The 21,758-nt window shown below is 45.8% G+C and overlaps 1 protein-coding gene across 4 annotated transcripts; it reads right to left on the bottom strand.

Annotated features, from left to right (window-relative positions):
- Positions 1–1,600: 1,600 nt before the first annotated feature.
- On the bottom strand, positions 1,601–3,937 carry RETN (resistin). Of its 4 annotated transcripts, none has more exons than XM_061149270.1 (5): positions 3,845–3,937; positions 3,081–3,213; positions 2,478–2,605; positions 2,049–2,126; positions 1,601–1,763 (listed from the first exon to the last, which is right to left on the bottom strand). In XM_061149270.1, exons 2-5 carry the CDS (start codon positions 3,104–3,106, stop codon positions 1,630–1,632), a joined length of 366 nt encoding a protein of 121 aa, XP_061005253.1. In that variant the 5' UTR covers positions 3,107–3,213; positions 3,845–3,937; the 3' UTR covers positions 1,601–1,629. The 4 variants fall into 4 exon arrangements, with proteins under 4 accessions (XP_061005253.1, XP_061005252.1, XP_061005256.1 ...); XM_061149269.1 differs by having other exon boundaries at positions 3,081–3,151; positions 3,845–3,853; XM_061149273.1 differs by lacking the exon at positions 3,081–3,213.
- Between the last annotated feature and the right edge of the window lie 17,821 nt (positions 3,938–21,758).

Raw genomic sequence — 21,758 nt, 5'->3', positions numbered from 1 at the left:
TGGTCCTTAACACATTTCTGACTCTGTGATCCCACTCCAACCCCAAGGCCAAAGTGCTTTAAGAGGAAGGACCTGGGAGGGGAATCCCTGGATTGGCATGTAGTGGATTCCATGGGCACCAGGAGTGTTTGTGATATCAGTTCATGATCACTGCGACCAGCCTTGGGTGGGGTGGTGTACCGCCAGGGGAGGTGGTTGTCAGTAGGAAGAGTCCAAATCATCCTGAAAACCAGAAACCCATCCTGTCACCCATTCTTCAGCCTCTGGAGTCTGCTGCTGGGGACGGTGCTATTTAAGTCTGGGGTCCCTCTTAAATCTGGGCACCAAGTGTTCTGAAGTCTCTGTCTGCATCTCTCAGGGACTGGATTTTAAGACTCCCGGGTTAGGGTTCTCAGGAAACTGGACCTTGAGTCACCTGGATTTGTGCCCCCAGTGATGCTGAGTATTTCTCTTCTGGGGCATTGACTCCAGACTGAGAACAACGTCATCCAGGCTGGGATGGGGACTTGATGTTGAAAGCACAAGAGTCCATCCAAGGCATACAAGAGTTCATGTGTCCCTAGTACCCTCCCCGCAGTTGGCATGTGCGTGTCCATAGGGCATGGCGTCCTTGTGTGACCATGGTAACTGGGTTGTGTATTTTGTGTGCACAAGGCCAGGTGCCACTGTGTATATAGGTGTAGCATGTGTACCTAGGTGGTGTATTCACCTGTGTGTCTGGTTATTTATTTAGTAGACATTTCCTGAACACCTTCGATGTGCCATTCTCTCTTCTAAGCAGGATATACCAAAGAGCCAACAAGTCCCCTACGCGTGTTGTCATATTTGAGTGTTCATGAGGAATAGGAACGAATATCCCTGTTGCAGTTGGGGAGTGAGGGATGGAGCTCAGGTCTTTGGGTACAGCGATGAATAGGGATGCACCCTGACCCTAAGGCTGCTCATGACTTAAGGCTCTGGAGCGCATGTGGGGTAGGGGTTGGTGGGGGGGGGTTGGTTCCTGTCCTGTCCAGACCCAGATCCCCCAAGAGGCATCATTGTGGGGGAGAATAACCCAGAAACTTCCCAGGAAGCCTAGGACCCTCGTGTGACCATCAAGGTGGCCTCAAAGGTAACACTACGGGACTTCCCTGATGGTCCAGTGGTTAAGACTCCCGAGCTTCCACTGCAAAAGGCACGGGTTCCATACCTGGTCAGTCAGGGAACTAAGATCCCACATGCTGTGCAGAGAGGCCCCCACAAAAATAGTCTTAACACTCTCTTTTCCTTTGACGAAGACCATGAGCCTTGAGTGTGGATGTCATTAAAGGAAGTTAGGACCCCATTTTCAAAAGTAGAAGTGGCGGACAACAAGGGAGCAGGGGGAAACGGGGAGAAGAAAAGCTGCGGTTGCCCCCCCCCCCCCCCCCCGGTACTGATGCACCTTGCTCTTTTTGGAGACGCCAGCTCAGTCACCCACACCCCACAGAAGACACAGCTCAGAGCCCGGGCCCTCTCCATCATCTTCTCAAGGAGGTTTATTTCCAGCTGGGGCCTGACAAGGCCCCTCGGAGATGTGACCCCGCCCCCAAATGCCTGCCCCCCCCCCCCCCCCCCCCCCGACCTGCACCGCGCAAGCTCAGTCTTAGGCTACTGGATCCGCAGGCGGCAGCAGCGAGCTCCGGTCCAGTCCATGTCTGCGCACTGGCAGTGGCACGTGGTCTCAGCACGCACGTCCCACGAGCCACAGGCAGAGCCACACGTGCAGCCAGTGACGGCGAAGCCTGCGGGGGGAGCAAGGAGGAGAGAGCTTGGACCCCGAGCCAGAAGCTGCGAGTTTGGGCTTCCAGAGGGCTGGCAGGAGGCTAGGGGCCTGGACACCAGTGTCCTGAGGAGATGGGGCCCGGGAGTTGGGGGAAGGGACAGGGCCGGGAGTGCAGACCGGGATATTAAAGAATTAGAGGCTGGGACTCCGTGGTTCTAGAGAAATGGAACCTGAACACAGTGGAGGGGGGTATGGGGTGCTGAGAATAGACCCGGGAGACTGGACAACGGAGTTCTGTACCTACCTGAAGGGCAGGTGACCAGGGACCCCCTGGAGGTGACACTCTGGCAGTCCAGGCCAATGTTCCTCACTGCCTCAGGAACTGCGGGAAGGGGTGATGCAAAGGAACTGTGAGACCAAGCTGCCCCAACCCCCTTCTCATACTGCCTAGGCCCTGGTGTTTTGGAGATGGGCAGAGGGTCAAGAAAACTCCCCTGTGGAAGGCCCAGTAGGTGGGGAACTCCCCACCTCCAAGGATTCTGTCCTGGGTGGGTGTTTTCGAGGGAGGAGGGTTTTGAGCTGTAGTTGGAGGTGGAGATGGGTGGAGATTGGCGTTGGGTTGGGTTTGGGGTTGAGATCTGGTTGGGGTTGGGGCTGGCTTGATGTTTGCTCCATGTCAGGAATCAGAGGGGCCCCTGAGGGCCTGGCTGAGGTTCGATGGGAGGGTTCTCACCTAGGGAGCTGGTGACATGCTGGATCTTCTCACTGATGGCTTTATCTATGGGGCACAGCGACTGGCCACACACCAGCAGCCCCAGGACTGGGATGAAGAGGAAGGAGACAGCCTTCATCCTGCAGGTGCTGCAAGAAAAAAACCAAGAGACCCCCATGTGGGTCTATCCCTCCCCATCCTGGGGAAGCTCAGACCCACAGAGCACATGGGACTGGGAGCTGTGGGTCCCAACTGAGGATGGGGCTGGAGACTCAGCTTTGCCCCTACAGGCAGGAGCAGCTGTCACTTACCCTCTCTGTGGACCCAGCAGGCCAAATTTTGAACACTAATTCCACACCCCTGCCTCTGCTCCCTCTTTAAGGCTGCTGGGTGTGCAGCTTCCTGTCTTGGCTAAGACCCTTGGCATCCTGGGCCTCCCTTTCCACATCCGGGGCTAAGAGGAAGCCCCCAGGGTAGAGTCCAGGGACCTAGTAATGCCACAGACTCTGCCTTCCAGAGCCTTTCCTGCCCACATCTAGGCTGGGGGGCTGGTCCAGAAGATAGCACTTGGTGGAATAATTCCAGGAACCATAGTCAGAAGAGCAGGGAGAGAAACCAGCTTACATGGAGCGGTGGAGGGGCACACACATGTGACCAGAGTCATGTCCTCTTGTAAGAACTGCATGCTGGCTTCCCTGGTGGTCCAGTCATTAAGGATCTGCTTTGCAATGCAGGAGCAGCAGTTCGATCGCTGATCCTGGAAGATCCCACATGCCTCAAAGCAACTACGCCCATGCGCCACAACCCCAGAACTCACATTCTGCAAATACTGAGCCCTCGAACTTAAGACCCTGTGCTCCGCAACAAGAGAAGCCATTCTAATGAGAAGCCCAAGCACCGCATCTAGAGAGTAGCCCCCACCTCACTGCAACCAGAAAAAGTCCAAGTGCAGCAACGAAGACCCAGCCCAGCCAATAAACAAATAAATAAATAAATCTTAAAAAAAAGAACTACATGCCATGTTCATTCCCAAATGCCTATCACAATAGAAAATAAAAACTATGATTTATTCCTTCAAAGGAATAATGGGCAACTGAAGTTGTCAAACTATGGCCCATGGGCTAGACCTAGCCCACCATCTTTTATTTTCTTTTTGGCTACACCATGCATCATGCAGGGGGTAGTTCCCCAACCAGGGATGGAATACCTGTACCCTCTGCAGTGGAAGCTCGGACTCGTAATCACTGCACCACCAGGGAACTTTGCCCACCATCTGTATTTGTACAACCCATGAGCTAAGAATGGTGTTTACATTGTCTTGGTTTGTTTTTGTTTCCAATATGGATTTTTTAAATACTGTGGTAAAACACACATAACATAAAACATACCATTTTCAAGTGTACAGTTCATCGGGATTAAGATGGAGTAACCACCGAGGCAGACACTGGACTGTTGTGGCCACAAGTGAAAGGGTGCCAGCAGCCACGAGAAGCTGGAAGAAATCAAGAACTGATTCTTTCCTAGAGTCTTTAAATCCCTTTAAAGGGATGTGGCTTGATTTCAGTCACGCACAGTATTGTGTAATCATCACCTCTGTCCATTTCCACAATTTTTTTTTAATCATTCTAAACTGACTTTACCCATAAACACTAACTAACTTCCACTTCCCCTTCCTGAAGTCCCTGGTAACCTCTAATCTACTTTCTGTTTTATGAATTTGCCTATTCATACCACAAGTAAGTGGAATCCTAGGATAGTTACCCTTCTGTGCCTGCCTTATTTCACTAGCATAACATTTAAACATTCATCCATATTGTAGCATGGATCAAAACCGCATTCCTTTTTCAGGCTAATATTCAATTTTATGTACATATTGCATTTTGTGTGTCATCGATTTGTTGATGGACAGTTAGGTTGTTAAATGTTTCTTTTCAATGATTTTTTTTTTTTTTTGGCTGCATTGGATCTCTGTTGCTGCACACGGGCTTTCTCTAGTTTTGGTGAGCAGGGGCTACTCTCCAGTTGCCGTGTGTGGGCTTCTCATTGCAGTGGCTTCTCTTGTGGAGCATGGGTTCTAGGCATGCGGGCTTCAGTACTTGGGGCATATGGACTTCATTGCTCCATGGCATGTGGGATCTTCCCTGACCAGGGATCGAACCTGTGTCACCTGCATTAGCAGGCAGATGCTTAACCACTGGACCATTAGGGAAGTCCTGTTTCTACCTTCTGGCTATTGCCAAGGATACTGCTCGGAACTTGGGACCACAGGTATCCTTCGAGTGACTGCTTTCAGTTATTTTAGGCTTAAACCCAGGAGTGGAATTGCTGGGTCCTGTAGCAATTCTGTGTTTAACTTTTCGAGGGACTGCCAAACAGTGTTTACATTTTAAAATCATTGACGGGAATTTAATATTTAGTGAAATATGAAGAGTATGTGCAATTCAAAGTCCAGGGTGCATACCAAATTTCCTCAAAACACAGGCATGCCCACTTTTGAAGATATCCTCCATGGCTGCCTTTACGAAGTCACTCACAGAGTTGAGAAGTCATGACAGTGTCCGTAATGACCCACAAAGCCGACCGCATTTGCTGTCTGGCCCTTTACAGAGAGGGCTTCCCAGGTAGCGCTAGTGGGAAAGAATCGGCCTACCAATGCAGGAGACACAAGAGACGTGGGTTTGATCACTGGATGGAGAAGATCCCCTGCAGTAGGAAATGGTGACCCACTCCAGTATTCTTGCCTGGAAAAGTTCCATGGACAGAGGAGCTTGGCAGGCTATGGTCCATGGGGTTGCAAAGAATTGGATGTGACTGAGCACACTTTTACAGAAAAAAACTTTTGCCCACCCAATAGCCATGAATGTGAATACATAATGGACACATGAATTTCAGGCAGCTACATGCAACAATCTGGGTGATTTCCACCAACCCAGCAGTGAGCAAAGGAACCCAGAGACAAAAGAGGACATATTACATCAATCCATCTATTTTTATTTTTATTTTTATTTTTTTAATCCATCTATTTTTAAAGGACCAAAACTAGGACGTCCCTGGTGGTCCAGTGATTAAGACTCAATGCTTCCAATGCAGGGGCTGTGGGTTCAATTCCTGGTCAGGTAACTAAGATCCTGTATGCTGTGAGGTGCTGCCAAATAAATAAAAAGTTAAAGAACACAAACCAAAACAAAAAATCCACTAAAGCACAACTTGTCTGTACTGCTGGGAATAAGAATGAAATTTTCCTGGAAGTAATGAATAGACATGAGAAAGGAGCAGAAGGAAGGCTTCTGAGAAACTAGTGAAAAATTTCAGCGGTACATATGTATTTGCACATTTTTCTTTATGCATGTTATATCTCAATAAAAGTATTGTTGTTTAGTTGCCAAGTCCTGTGTGACTTTTTTGTGACCCCATGAACTGTTGCCCACCAGGCTCCTCCATCCATGGGATTTCCCAGGCAAGAATACTGGAGTGAGTTGCCATTTCCTTCTCCGGGGGATCTTTCTGACCCAGGGATTGAGCCCAAGTCTCCTGCACTGGCAGGTGGATTCTTTACCACTGAGCCACCAGTGTGTAAAATGGCTGTGTAAATACAACAGTGTTCACATGGACAGAGTGTAGACAGTATTTATTGAGCACTTACTGGTGTGGCAAAGATGCTAAACATTGGGCATCCAGTAGGGATCAAAGGGACACTCCTGCCATCTCAAAGTTTGCCCTGTCACGGGAAGACAGACACCAAGAGAGCACTCAGTCAGCCTCAGCCTCCACCTGTCCTTTTCTCCCTGAAGCAGAGGAACTCAATTCTAGGAGGATTTCTGACACAAGAATAGAGGCCCCTGGAAGACCTGAATAGACATTCCTCCAAAGAAGACATACAGATGGCCAATAGGTACATGAAAAGATGCTCAACATTGCTATTCAGTCAGTCAGTCAGTCAGTTCAGTCGCTCAGTCGTGTCCGACTCTTTGCGACCCCATGAAGCGCAGCACGCCAGGCCTCCCTGTCCATCACAAACTCCTGGAGTTTACTTAAACTCATGCCCATCGAGTCGGTGATGCCATCCAGCCATCTCATCCTCCGTTGTCCCCTTCTCCTCCTGCCCCCAATCCCTCCCAGCATCAGGGTCTTTTCCAATGAGTCAACTCTGCATGAGTTGGCCAGAGTATTGGAGTTTCAGCTTCAGCATCAGTCCTTCCAATGAACACCCAGGACTGATTTCCTTTAGGATGGACTGGTTGGATCTCCTTGCAGTCCAAGGGACTCTCAAGGGTCTTCTCCAACACCACAGTTCAAAAACATCAATTTTTCGGCGCTCAGCTTTCTTCACAGTCCAACTCTCACATCCATACATGACCACTGGAAAAATCAGAGAAATGCAAATCAGAACTACAGTGAGATATCAACTCACACCTGTCAGGATGGCCATCTACAAAAAGACTGCAGATAAAACTTGTGATAAGGATGTAGAGAAAAAAGACCCCGTGTACACAGTCGATTGGAATACACATTGGTGCAGTCCCAATGGAGAACAGTGTGAAGGTTCCTCAAAAAACTAAAGGTACAACTACTACATGATCCAGCAATTCCACTCCTGGGTATATATCAAAAGACAATGAAAACACTAGTTTGAAAGGATACATGCACTCCAATGCTGTTCATTGCAGCATTATTTATGATAGCCCACATATGGAAGCAACCTAAGTGCCCATCAATAGATAAGTGAATAAAGATGTGGCATATATATACACACACACACACATATATATACACATATATATGTATGATGGTATATTACTCAGCCTAGAAAGTATTATGGTTAGTGAACTAAGACAGAGAAGGACAAATACTGTATGTTATCAGGACATATGCAGACTCTAAAAAATACAAAGTATTAAATATAAGTAGTAAATATAACAAAAAAGAAAGAGAAGAAACTAGTGGTTACCAGTGAGGAGAGGGAAGAAGGAGGGGCAAAAGAGGAATAGGAGATTAAGAAGTACAAACTACAATGTATAAAATAAATGAGCTACAAAAATACATATTGTACAGCACGGGAATACAGGTGACTTTATTATAATTATTAAGCAGTATAATCTATAAAAATTTCAATTTTTTGAAATTTTACAATTTAAAATTTTTATTTACAATTTTACAAATTCAAATTTTACAATTTACAACTATGTTGTACACCTGAAACTAAGGCAAAAGTCATTTTCTGAGTGCTCTGATTTTTTCAAACCCTTTAGTCTCAGAACTTTTCAGATAAGAGCTTTTGAAGGAAGCAAAAGAAGTGGGCAGCTCTAACTACAGGAGAGGTGAAAAACAAGGACAGTGTGTAGAAACCCCTGGAATTCCCCAGGGACTCCATTTGAAAACCCCTAGTGCAGTAGTAGGAAAGAGGTATGCATGCCCTGATAAAAGAAAGGTTCACATACTGAGGTCTGGAGAAGTCATTCTGGCTTCTACATGAGTTAGCTTGAATTTTATGCCAGCTAAAATAGCCTGCTTGTGATCTATCAAACCTACATTTTATACTTGCTTTAATTATTAAAGAAAAGGGCACATTGACCAGAAGTCAAGAATGTCCATGTTCAAAATAAAGATTAAATGCCTCCCTTCCTTGGACATCAATGCTGGTCCTCCTTTGGTGATAAGACTCCCTTCCCAAGCTCCAAGGCCATACTGGCTGACTATGCACATGCTGGTCTGGTTTCTTTGAAACTTTGAAGGAGTGTCTCTCTGACTTGTCTGACATTCTTTGTTCTGACAAGACATAAAGTGAAAGTCATTCAGTCGTATCCAACTCTGCAACCCCATGGACTATATCAGTTCAGTTCAGTTCAGTTGCTCAGTCATGTCCAACTCTTTGCAACCCCATGAACCGCAGCACTCCAGGCCTCCCTGTCCATCACCAACTCCCGGAGTTCACCCAAACCCATGTCCATTGAGTCGGTAATGCCATCCAACCATCTCACCCTCTCTTGTCCCCTTCTCCTCCTGCCCTGAATCCTTCCCAGCATCAGGGTCTTTTCCAATGAGTCAGCTCTTTGCATCAGGTGGCCAAAGTATTGGAGTTTCAGCTTCAGCATCAGTCCCTCCAATGAATATCCAGGACTGATTTCCTTTAGGATGGACTGGTTGGAGCTCCTTACAGTCCAAGAGACTCTCAAGAGTCTTCTCCAACACCACAGTTCAAAAGCATCAATTCTTTGGTGCTCAGCTTTCTTTATAGTCCAACTCTCACATCCATACATGACTGCTGGAAAAACCATAGCCTTGACTAGACAGACCTTTGTTGACAAAGTAATGTCTCTGCTTTTCAATATGCTGTCTAGGTTGGTCATAACTTTCCTTCTAGGAGTGAGCGTCTTTTAATTTCATGGCTGCAATCACCATCTGCAGTGATTTTAGAGTCCAGAAAAATAAAGTCAGCCACTGTTTCCACTGTTTCCCAGTCTATTTGCCATGAAGTGATGGGACCAGATGCCATGATCTTAGTTTTCTGAATGTTGAGCTTTAAGCCAACTTTTTCACTCTCCTCTTTCACCTTCATCAAGAGGCTCTTTAGTTCTTCTTCACTTTCTGCCATAAGGGTGGTGTCATCTGCATATCCGAGGTTATTGATATGTCTCCCGCCAATCTTGATTCCAGCCTGTGCTTCATCCAGCCCAGTGTTTCTCATGATGTACTCTGCATTTAAGTTAAATAAGCAGGGTGACAATATACAGCCTTGACATACTCCTTTTCCTATTTGGAACCAGTCTGTTGTTCCATGTCCAGTTCTAACTGTTGCTTCCTGACCTGCATACAGGTTTCTCAAGAGGCAGGTCAGGTGGTCTGGTATTCACATCTCATTCAGAATTTTCCACAGTTTATTGTGATCCACACAGTCAAAGGCTTTGGCATAGTCAATAAAGCAGAAATAGGTGTTTTTCTGGAACTCTCTTGCTCTTTTGACGATCCAGCAGATGTTGGCAATTTGATCTCTGGTTCCTCTGCCTTTTCTAAAACCAGCTTGAACATCTGGAAGTTCACGGTTCATGTATTGCTGAAGGCTGGCTTGGAGAATTTTAAGCATTATTTTACTAGCGTGTGAGATGAGTGTAATTGTGTGGTAGTTTGAGCATTCTTTGGCACTGCCTTTCTTTGGGATTGGAATGAAAACTGAACTTTTCCAGTCCTGTGGCCACTGCTGAGTTTTCTAAATTTGCTGGCATATTGAGAGCAGCACTTTCACAGCATCATCTTTCAGGATTTGAAATAGCTCAACTGGAATTCCATCACCTCCACTAGCTTTGTTCGTAGTGATGCTTCCTAAGGCCCATTTGACTTCACATTCCAGGATGTCTGGCTCTAGTTGAGTATTCACGCCATCGTGATTATCTGAGTCATGAAGATCTTTTTTATACAGTTCTTCTGTGTATTCTTGCCATCTCTTCTTAATATCTTGTGCTTCTGTTAGGTACCTACCATTTCTGTCCTTTATTGAGCCCATCTTTGCATGAAATGTTCCCTTGGTATCTCTAACTTGCTTGAAGAGATCTCTAGTCTTCCCTTTCTATTGTTTTCCTCTATTTCTTTGCATTGATCGCTGAGGAAGGCTTTCTTTGCTCTCCTTGCTATTCTTTGGAATTCTGCATTCAAATGGGTCTATCTTTCCTTTTCTCCTTTGCTTTTCCCTTCCCTTCTTTTCACAGCTATTTGTAAGGCCTCCTCAGATAGCCATTTTTCTTTTTTGCATTTCTTTTTTTGGGATGGTCTTGATTCCTGTCTCCTGTACAATGTCACGAACCTCCATCCATAGTTCATCAGGCACTCTATCTATCAGATCTAGTCCCTTAAATCTATTTCTCACTTCCACTGTATAGTCTATAAGGGATTTGATTTAGGTCATATCTGAATGGTCTAGTGGTTTTCTCCGCTTTCTTCAATTTTATGGAATTCTCCAGGCCAGAATACTGGAGTGGGTATCCTTTTCCTTCTCCAGGGGATCTTCCCAACCCAGGAACCAAACCCAGGTCTCCCTCATTGCAGGTGGATTCTTTACCAGCTGAGCCACAAGGGAAACCCAAGAATCCTGGAGTGGGTAGCCTATCCCTTCTCCAGCGGATCTTCCTGACCCAGGAATCAAACAGGGGTCTCCTGCATTGCAGGTGGATTCTTTACCAACTGAGCTGTGAGGGGAGCCCTGACAAGACATAAAACTGCACTGAAAAGCCATACTTTTCCGGAGCACTTCCTCAGAGTAATCTGAGAGGCTGTCTTCTGTGTTATAGTCCTCAGTTTTGCTCCAACAAAACCCTATTCTATTCCTACTATAGATTTTTATTGATTATTGTCATCGACTGCCCCTTAATTCTCTTCTTTTAAAAAATATATTTTATTTATTTATTTTATTTGGCTGCACTGGGTCTTAGTTGCAGTGGGCAGGATCTTTAGTTGGGGCACGCTAACTCTTAGTTGTGGCATATGGGATCTAATTCCCTGACCAGAGATCAAAGCCCAGCCCCCTAAATTCACAGGAGGTCTAAGCCGCTGGACCACCAGGGAAGTCTCACTTGATTCTCTTTTTAAAAAATCCTTTCATTCTCCCTGATTTCTACCAACAAAACTGAGCTCTAGTGGTCATAATTTTACATCTAATTACCTAATAAAATTCTAAAACCAGGTCTTTTAAAAGGACAATAGGGCAATCACCCACCTATAATTTTTAAAAATAGATTTTGTGTGTAATTTCATAAAATAAAATATGTCCATCTTAAGAGTTCAGTTGGATGCATTTTGACAAGTCTATATACCTGCATACTGCATCAATGTTTTGCTTTTCCCAAGTACTGGGTTTTATTTTTAATTGTGTATAATTGACACACAGCAAAATTCACTCTTTTTACTGAGTTCTATGAGTTTTGACAAATGTGTACAGTTGTGTAGCCATCACCACCAAATATTTATAATTCAAATTATAACTGGGGAAAAAAAGGAGTCTCCCAGAGAGCTGAAGGTACTGTGTGTCCTGAAGTCACAGAAAGGAAGGATTTTTCTGCCCCCAACAACTGTTTTTTTGTGCTCTGCAGATCCCCTGAATATTTGTAAGTGTTACCAGCTTGTTCTTGCCTCTGTTAATATACATCTGCCCTTGAAGTAGTTTTGAACAAAGAGGCCTGTATCACTTGGAAGATGGGGAACTGTTGCCACTTCCTGTGAAACTGACTTGCAGAGGCAAGCTGTGATTTTGATTGGTTACTGCCTTGCTACATAACTTGGCCAATGCCGATGTAGCAATGACAGGTAGCCCTGTCAATCGGAAAAGAATCATTGACACTTGCTTCTTGTCCCACAAGAATGACAGAAGATAAAAGTAAAAGTCTTGATAATTATTAGAGAAATGCAAATCAAAAGCATAGTGAGATACCACCTCACGCTGATCAGAATGGCCATCATCAAAAAGTCTACAAACAATAAATGCTGGAGAGAGTGTTGAGAAAAAAGAGCCTTCCTACACTATTGGTGGGAATGTAAACTGGTGCAGTTCCTATGGAGAACAGTATGGAGCGTCCTCAAAAAACTAAAAATAGAGTTGCTGTAACAATCCAGAAATCCCAGTCCTGGGCATATATCTGGAGAAAACTAGAATTCAGAAGGATACATGCACCCTTATGTTCATAGAGGCACTATTCACAATACTCCAGAAACAATCTCAGTGTCTATCCATCAACAGATGATGGATAAAGAAGATGTGGAATATATATTCTGTTGACATATATATGTCAATTGAATATTGTTGCTGCTGCTGCTGCTGCTAAGTTGCTTCAGTTGTTTCCGACTCTGTGCGACCCCATAGATGGCAGGCCACCAGGCTCCCCCGTCCCTGGGATTCTCCAGGCAAGAACACTGGAGTGGGTTGCTATTTCCGTCTCCAACGCATGAAAGTGGAAAGTGAAAGTGAAGTCCCTCAGTCGTGTCCAACTCTTCGCGACCCCATGGAGTGCAGCCTACCAGGCTCCTCCATCCATAGGATTTTCCAGGCAAGAGCACTGGAGTGGGTTGCCATTGCCTTTTCCACAATTGAATATTATTACTCAGCCATAAAAAAGGATGAAACAATGCCATTTGCGGCCACAGGGATGGACCTAGAGAGCCTCATACTAGATGAAGTAAGTCAGACAAAGCAAGACAAATACTTTATGATATGGCTTATAGATGGAATCTAAAAAAAAAAAGATACAAATGAACTTGTTTACAAAACAGAAACAGATCCACAGACACAGAAGACAAAATTATGGCTACCAAAGGGGAAATAGGGGAAGGATAAATTATGAGGTTAGACTTAATATACACACAGTACTATTATAAACTAGATAACCAACAAGGACCTCCTGTATAGCACACGGAACTGTACTCAATATTTTATAATAAGTTATAAATGAATCTGAAATATATATGTATGTATATACATATGCTATATATCTAACTGAATCACTGTTCTGTACAGCTGAAACTAACACAACACTGTAAATCAACTATACTTGAATAATAAAAAATAATATAATTTTAAAAGAATAAAAGATAATGGTGTGGAGGCAGAAGGGAAAGCCTGGCCAAAGTTTCCTGAGAGCCTCCACTACGTGCCCCATTTCACAGATGGGAAAACTGATGTTGGGTGAGACTGAGTCACTTTCAAAGGGAAGATTTCAGATGCAGACCTGTTAGGTGCCAAGGTGTTTAGTCCGTTTTTTGGCTGTGGCGTGGGTTTTGCAGGATCTTAGTTTCCCGACCAAGGATTGAACTCATGCCCCTGGCAGTGGAAGTGCAGTGTCTTAACCACTGAACCACCAGGGAGAACCCTCAAAATCCTTACTTTTAATCAAGGCATTTTCCCCCCATACTATGAGGTCGGGGGAACACATGGAGGACAAAGTAAGGGGCAGCCCAGCTCTTGGGGCCCTGCTGGCCCAGGATGAGCTGTCTCTCCAGCCCCTTTCTGCTGGGCTGCGCCCCCGCCTGCACCCACCCTGCCCAGCATATCCAAACAAGAGCAGATGCCAAGGAGCTTTAAGGATGCTGGGGTGGTGATGTCCAGCCCTCTTCCTGGGAACCCCAGCTCAGTCACTGACTAGCTGCATGGCTTTGAGAAAGTGGCTAAAACACCTCTGGGCCTCTGTTTTCCCATTCATAAAATGGGAGTATTCTCAGTGACTGCCTCACACTGCCGGGGTGATGATTGAGCACTCCTCCTCCCGCAGCTTTACTGCGATAAAACTGACATGTAGCATTGCGTGGGTTTAAGGTGTATAACATGATGATGTGACATGTGTATGTTGCAAAATGACTACCACATAAGGTTAGTTAACACCTCCATCATCTTCCATAATTATCTTTTTGTGTGTGTGGCGAGAACACTTAAGACCTACTCTCTCAGCATCTTTCCAGCACACAGTACAGTGTCACTTGTCATCACCATGCTGTATGTTAAGTCCCCCAAATTTATTCATCTTCTAACTGAATCTCCCTGTGTCCCCGTCCACCCAGCCCCTGGTCACCACCATTCTCCTCTCTGTTGCTATGGCTCAGCCTTCTTAGATTTCACAAATAAATCTTTAAAAACAAAATCAAACTCATAGAAAGAGACTGGCCCTCGCCAGGGCCAAGGGAAGTAAGAGAAATGGGTTAAGGCTTGTTGAAAGGTACAAGCTTCCAGTTATAAGAGGAATAAATTCTGGCTGTGTAATGTACAACATACGGATGACGGTTAACAATACTGCATATTGTGTATTGAAAGGTTGCTAAGAAAGGAGAATTGAAAAGTTCTTGGAAATTCCCTGGCAGTCCAGTGGTTAGGGCTTTACCCTTTCACTGCCAAAGGTGCTGATTCATCCCTGATCTGGGAACTAAGATCCCAGGAGCTGAGCAGTGTGACCAAAAAAATAAATAAAACTAAAAATTTCTCACCACACACAGGACAACTATGTGAGGAGGTGGACATACTACCTAACCTTTTTGTAGTTATCATTTTGCAAAGTATTGTCAACACAAATAATCAATAAATCATCTGTGTGCATGCTAAGTCACTTCAGTTGTGTCTGACTCTTTGCAACTCTGTGGACTATAGTCTGCCAGGTTCCTCTCTCCATGGGATTCTCCAAAAAGAATACTGGAGAGGTTTCCTACTCCAGGGATCTTCTTCTTCACCCAGGGATCAAACCCCCATCTCTTATGTCTCCTGCATTGGCAGGCAGGTTCTTTAACCACTAGTGCTACCTGGGAAGCCCAAACCATCTCTAATAGAAATAGAAAAGAGTTTTTTGTTTGTTTGTTTGTTTGTTTTGTTTTGTTTTGTTTTTTGAGCTTGTGGGATCTTAGTTCCCTGACCAAGAATTGAACCTGGACCCACAGCTGTGAGAGCGCAGACTCCTCACTACTGGACCAGTAGGGAAGTCCCAGAGAAGAGTTGTATTTGCGCCAAACTGAGGAATATAGCCCAGAAGATAGCCTCTCTGATGACTCCGAGGAACTGCCTCAGAGAAGCATGATTTTAGCTCTGTTGTATGTTTTGTCAAAACAAAGAACATCAAACAAGTCAGGGAGAGACTCCTCCAAAGTTTCAAAGAAACAGATCGGCACACACACAGCAAGTCAGTATGACCTTGGCCCCTGGGAAGGAGTCTTATTACTGAAGCAGGACCAGCATTGGTGTCCCAGGAAGTGAGGCATTTAATTTTTATTTTGAACATGGAAATTCTTGACTTCTGGTCAATGTGCCCTTTTCTTTAATAATTAAAGCAAAGTACAATGTAGCTTTGGTAGGCTACAAACAGGCTGTTCTAGTTAGCATCAAGTTCAAGTTAACCCAGGTGGCCCAGTGGTAAAGAATTCCGCTGGCCAATACAGGAGACACAAGTTCGATCCCTGGGTCAGCAAGATCCCCTGCAGAAGGAAATGACAACCTGCTCCAGTATTCTTTGCCTGGAAAATTTGATGGACAGAGGAGCCTGGCAGGTTACAGTCCATGGGGTCGCAAAGAGTTAGACATAACTGAGCACACATGTAGAAGACAGAATGACTTCCCCAAAACCTCAATAATGGGAAAATTTCTTTCATCCGTATATATGTATTAAATCACTACTTTGTACATTGTAAGCTTATCTCAACACAGCTAGGAGAAAAAAGCAGATTCCACAGTTAAGTGAGACAGACCTCAATAATGGGAAAATTTCTTTCATCCGTATATATGTATTAAATCACTACTTTGTACATCGTAAACTTATCTCAACACAGCTAGGAGAAAAAAATAGATTCCACAGTTAAGTGAGATCGGACAGTATTTGTCTGTCTCCCTCTGACTTATTTCATCCAGTGTATAATTTATGTGAATCTACGTTGACAATGCATGATGAATGTTTTATAAACATCTTTTTTGTTCATTATTTCTCCAGAATTTCCCCAACTGCTGACAGGGATCAAAGCTCCGAGTGGTCACTGAAGGTGGAGGGGCTTCCTCTTCCCCTCCCAACCCTTCAACACCTCAGCCCTGGGGACTCCATCTTGGCCCCACAGGAATGGAACTTTCCCACTCTTGGGGCTATTTCCACACCCCCAAGAACCTTTTCACAATATTCTCAGCAGGAGCTGTTGGTTAATTTCTGTTTTCAGATTTTGAGCAACTTTACAGAAAAAAAAAAATAAGGAAGCTTGCTTTGCTTCCTTGATGTCTACTGGGTTCCCCAGAAACCCTCAGCTCCTCCCCTGGAGGCCTTGGGCACTTCTTGCTCTGCCAGGGTCCCTGGTAGGGAACGGAGGGTCACCATCCCACCTCCACCATCCTGGCTCAGCTGGCAGCTACAGTGTGTCCCAGACCCTCACTTTTTTGTTCTTTTTAAAAGCAGCTTTTGTTGTTCAGTCACCAAATCATGTCTGACTCTTTGCCACCCCATGGACTGCAGCCCACAAGACTCCCTTGTCCTTCAATATCTCCCAGAGCTTGCACAAACTCATGTCCATTGAGTCTGTGATGCCATCCAACCATCTCATCCTCTGCTGCCCCCTTATCCTCCTGCCCTCAGTCTTTCCCAGCATCAGGGTCTTTTGCAATGAGTCGGCTCTTCACATCAGGTGGCCAAAGTATGGGAGCTTCAGCTTCAGCATCAGTCCTTCCAATGAATATTCAGGATTGATTTCCTTTAGGATGGACTTGTGTGATCTCCTTGCAGTCCAAGGGACTCTCAAGGGTCTTCTCCCAATACCACAGTTGGAAAGCATCAATTCTTCAGCACTCAGCCTTCTTTATGGTCGAACTCTTACATCCCTATATGACTACTGGAAAAAACATAGCTTTGAGAAGCAGCTTTATTGAAGTATAATTTGCATGCTACAACATGTATCCATTTCAAGCACAGGACTCGGTGAGCTGTAGTAAGATTTCACAGGGTTGCGCAGCCATCGCCGCAATCCAATTCTGGAGCCTTTCCACTGCCCCTAAAAGGAATCCTGTGCTACTTTTCCGTCGCTGTCTATTGCGGCTCCATCCCTAGGCAACCACTTTCTGTGAATTTGCTTTTTTTGGACATTCCATATAAATAGAATCATACTCTATGTGTTTTTTTTAAAGATTTTTTTGATGTGGACCATTTTGAAAGTCTTTATTGAATTTGTTACAATATTACTTCTGTTTTTCATGTCTTTGGTGTTTTTGACCCTGAGGCAAACGGGATCTTAGCTTCCTGACCAGGGCTGGAACTGTCACCCCTGCATTAGAAAGCAAAGTCTTAACCACTGGACCACCAGGCAAGTCCCCCCAATATGTGTTCTTTTGCATCAAGCTTCTTTCACTTAGCATAGTGTGTTTGAGGTTTATTCATGTTGTAACAAGTATCTTGGGCTTCCCTGGTGGCTTAGACGGTAAAGAATCTGCCTGCAACATTGGAGACCTGGGTTTGATCCCTGGGTTGGGAAGATCCCCTGAAGAAGGAAATGGCAACCCACTCCAGTATTCTTGCCTGGAGAATTCCATGGGCAGAGGAGCCTGGCATCCTGCAGTCCATGGGGTCACAGAGTCAGACACGACTTAGCAATTGAGCACATTTTTTTTTTTAAATAGAGCAAATTCAAGACCACAAACCTTTCCCTCCTGTCACTTGGGGGAGATAATACTTTAGAAAAGCCCCCTGCCCTGCATAGCATGGACTGAGAACCAACACCTGCTATGATGTGTTCCCAACCCCCCTCCAGAACATCAGTGCTCACCACCCCAGGGGTGCCCTCCTGACCTTCCCAAGCCCTGCTGCTGACCTGAGGAATCCCTTTCTCACTTTGTGGGGCTCTCCTTCTTAGTACATCCTGGGAACTACACTGCCCAGCCCAGAGCTGGACCCCTTTTGGGTATTCAATAATAATAATAATGTATTATTACATCAAGACTATATTATTATAGTATATATTAATATTACATCCATATATTATTATCACTGTGGCAGCCAGGGGTTTCTAAGTGTTGCCGCTAAGGTTATACTGTGACCCAACAGTGACTCTGGGGTCTGTTTGCACCCCAGGCCTCCCTGATGAGCTCACATGTTCAGTTGTCTCCTGGGGATCCTGGGGACCTAAGCCACACCTACAAATAATACCTAAAAAGCCTTAGGTTGCTACTTTCCCCACAAACGAACTACAGTTGTTTCTGAGGGACAGTCCTTTCAAGAAGGGTTCCAGGGACTTCCCTGGTGGTCCAGTGGCTAACACTCCACGCTCCTACTGCAGAGGGTCTGGGTTCAATCCCTGGTCAGGGAACTAGATCTCATATGCTGCACCTAAAGACCTGGTGAGGCCAAACAAATACATATTAAAAAATTTAAAAGAAGAAGGATTCCAGCTGATTCCAGTGTGAGAAATGACAGGGATGAAAATAATCCTCAAGAGTTATTGACAATAAATAGGTATATAGATTGGAGTAGGAACTGGCAACTCACTCCAGTATTCTTGCCTGGAAAATTCCATGGGCAGAGGAAGCTGGCAGGCTACAGTCCATGGGGTTGCAAAGAGTCTGACATGACTGAGCATGCACACACACAGTTACATGAAAGTGTTAGTCGCTCAGTTGTGTCCGACTCTTTTGCAACCCCATGGACTGTAGCCCACCAGGCTCCTCTGTCCATGGGATTCTCCAGGCAAGAATACTGGAGTGGGTTGCCATTTCCTTCTCCAGGGGATCTTCCCAAACCAGGAATCAAACCCAGGTCTCCTGCATTGCAGCCAGATTCGTGACCGTCTGAGCCACCAGGGAAGTTTTAAATACTGGGGAAAAAAAGATTTAGGAATGCCCTGGCTATTCAGTGGTTAGGACTCCTTGCTTTCCCTGCGTGGCCTGGGTTCATTCTCTGTTAGGGGAACTAAGATCCTGCAAACCTCCAGGCACCTCAAAAAAAAAAAAAAAAAAAAAAAAAAAAATTAGTTAAAAAAGGGAGATGGAAGGAATTCCCTGCGGGTCTAAGGTGCAGGGGGCAATCCCTGGTAGGGGAACTAGGATCCTGAACGCCCCCAGGCAGAGAGAAAAAAAAAATTTTTTAAGGGATAAACTGGCAGGAATCCACGACCGCTAAAACCTTTATGCGGAGAGTTGCTGGGCATCACAGACCTCCCCCCTTGCCCTCACCCCAGCCACCGACCAACCGTAGGGACACGACATCATGGAGCGCCTGACGTAATGCATCAAGGAACGCAGAGAGGCTGGAGTTTACTCTCCTGAGAGGGTTTTGAGAATTCTGTGCAACGCTTGTGGGGCACTTGGCGTGATACCTGGGGGCGTGGTCAGGACTGACACTACTGGCTGCTCGGGTCCATGGTGGGTGGGGTCCGTGAATATTCTTAGAATAAAATGCCCTTAGGTGGGAGATTTTTTTTTTTTTTTTTTTTTTTTGGTAATCCAATGAGTTTTTGTTTGTTTTTTTTTTTTTGGGAGATTTAACAACATCATTTACGTACAAATAAGGGGCCGAGGCCGAGGCGATTTAAACAACAGAATTTCGTTGGCGCTGAGAACTACGTAGTAACTGCTCCCCCGCCCCCGGCGAGGTCTCTAATTAGGGTCACCCAAATTCCCGGTTACAGACGCTTTTTGATCGTTCATCAAAGCAACCGGCGAGTTGAGCCATAGCGCCCCCTTGCGCTCAGAGCGCTTACCTGCCTAAGCGGGCCCCGGAGGGAACACGGAGGCTTCCCAGTTCAGTTCAGTTCAGTCACACAGTCATGTCCGACTCTTTGAGACCCCATGAACTGCAGCACGCCAGGCTTCCCTGTCCATCACCAACTCCCAGAGTTTATTCAAACTCATGTCCATCGAGTCAGTGATGCCATCCAACCATCCATCCTCTGTCGTTCCCTCCTCTCCCCTTCAAACTTTCCCAGCATCAGGGTCTTTTCAAATGAGTCAGTTCTTCGCATCAGGTGGCCAAAGTATTGGAGTTTCAGCTTCAGCATCAGTCCTTCCAATGAGTATTCAGGATTGATTTCCTTTAGGATGGACTGGTTGGATCTCTTTGCTGTCCAAGGGACTCTCAAGAGTCTTCTCCAACACCACAGTTCAAAAGCATCAGTTCTGAGCTCAGCTTTCTTTATAGTTCAACTCTTGCATCCATACATGACTACTGGAAAAGCCATAGCTTTGACTAGACGGACCTTTGTTTAATATGCTGTCTAGGTTGATCATAGCCTTTCTTCCAAGGAGCAAGCGTCCTTTTAATTTCATGACTGCAATCACCATCTGCAGTGATTTTGGAGACCCCCAAAATAAAGCCTCTCACTGCTTCCATTATTTCCCCATCTATTTACCATGAAGTGATTGGACTGGGTGCCATCATCTCAGTTTTCTGAATGTTGAGTTCTAAGCCAACTTTTTCATTCTCCTCTTTCACTTTCATCAAGAGGCTCTTTAGTTCTTCACTATCTGCCATAAAGGTGGTGTCATCTGCCTATCTGAGGTTATTGATATTTCTCTGGCTTCCCAGAGCAAGGTTTAAATGTTAAATTTTGGGGACTTCCCTGGTGGTCCAGGACTTAGAACCCACTCTTTCATTGCGGGGAGATGTGGGTTCCATCGCTGGTCGGGGAACTAAGGTGCCCCACTGCCAAAAATAAACATTTTTTTTTTTAAGTTAAACTTCTAAAACCACCTCCCTCCCATTGCGTCTCCCACCAGTTGAAAGGCTTCCCTGCTGAGTCTGTGAAGGGAGCCTTGCATCCAGGACGGGATGTCTCAGGGGTCCGAGATGACCCACTTTCTTCCCTGCACCCTATCTACTTGAGGGCCTTGCACGCCCATCTTTCTGTCCTGTCAGGAGCTTCATGTAAGTCTTGGTTGTGGCTATTGTTGTTTAGTCACTCAGTCGTGTCTGACTCTTTTGCGACCCCATGGACTATAAGGCTGCCAGGCTCCTCTGTCCATGGGGTTCTCCAGACAAGAATACTGGAGTGGGTTGCCATGCCCTCCTGCATCTCCTTCATTGGCAGGCAGATTCTTTACCACTTAGCCACCAGAGAAGCCCTGTAAATCTCAGAAAAAATGCTGAATTGGAGGGGTTTTTGCTTCTCCAAGGCCCCATCTGCAAAACTGTGTGTGTGATTTTTCTGGGAAGGGTGTCTTTAGATTTCTCCGAATTCTCGAAAGGAGAGGTGACCTCAGGACTTCCCTAGTGGTCCAGTGGTTAGAATTCCATGCTCCCTATGCAGGGGGCATGACTTCGATTCCCGGTTGGGGAAACTGGGATCCCGCATGCTGCACAGCCTGCCCCCACCAAAAAAACAAAAAGGATAGGTGACCTCAAAATCAGGGCCAAGTCTTCGGTAGGTGGAAAAGGAGGGGCCTAGGTGTCCCGTGTCTGCCCACACTCTCTTGGTTCCAACCTTAGATGGGCCACTACTCCAGGATCACAGGTAGGGTAGTGCTCTACCTGGAGGGGGGTGGTCATGATATTCAGCTTATCCTCCCATCAGGGTCCCCTCCCCTGGCACCGATCCCAGCTAAGCCCCATCACCCACATTACACTTGGACCCCACCTGACCCTGCTGAGATCCCTTCTGCAGTTTCCCATCACTCAAGCAGGGGTCATATCCAGGGGTCATATTCTCACTCAGGCCCCAGGTGGCTCTTAGACCTTGTCCCCTCTCAAGACCCTTTCCCACTGGCTCTATTCTGCTGTCTTGCTTTTGCCTCCACATGCCCCCTCCCTTCGCAGGTAACACATCTTCACATTCTCTTAAGTTCCACCTCCTCTAGGAAGCCTTCCCTGACTGCCCCAGGCTGAGTGGATTATG

Source organism: Dama dama, chromosome 9, assembly GCF_033118175.1.
Source record: "Dama dama isolate Ldn47 chromosome 9, ASM3311817v1, whole genome shotgun sequence".
In the NCBI taxonomy this organism is placed as follows: Eukaryota; Metazoa; Chordata; class Mammalia; order Artiodactyla; family Cervidae; genus Dama; species Dama dama.
The sequence above is the reverse complement of the archived record's forward strand: the minus strand, read 5'-3'. Positions and strand labels throughout refer to the sequence as shown.

What these genes read in the sequence shown, in the direction of transcription:
- RETN (XM_061149269.1), bottom strand. An exon ending in GTGCCCCTCCACCGCTCCAT is followed by an intron (nt 2,606 to 3,080) that starts GTAAGCTGGTTT and finishes TTTTTCTTGCAG; the next exon opens with CACCTGCAGGATGAAGGCTG. An exon ending in GCATGTCACCAGCTCCCTAG is followed by an intron (nt 2,127 to 2,477) that starts GTGAGAACCCTC and finishes CCCTTCCCGCAG; the next exon opens with TTCCTGAGGCAGTGAGGAAC.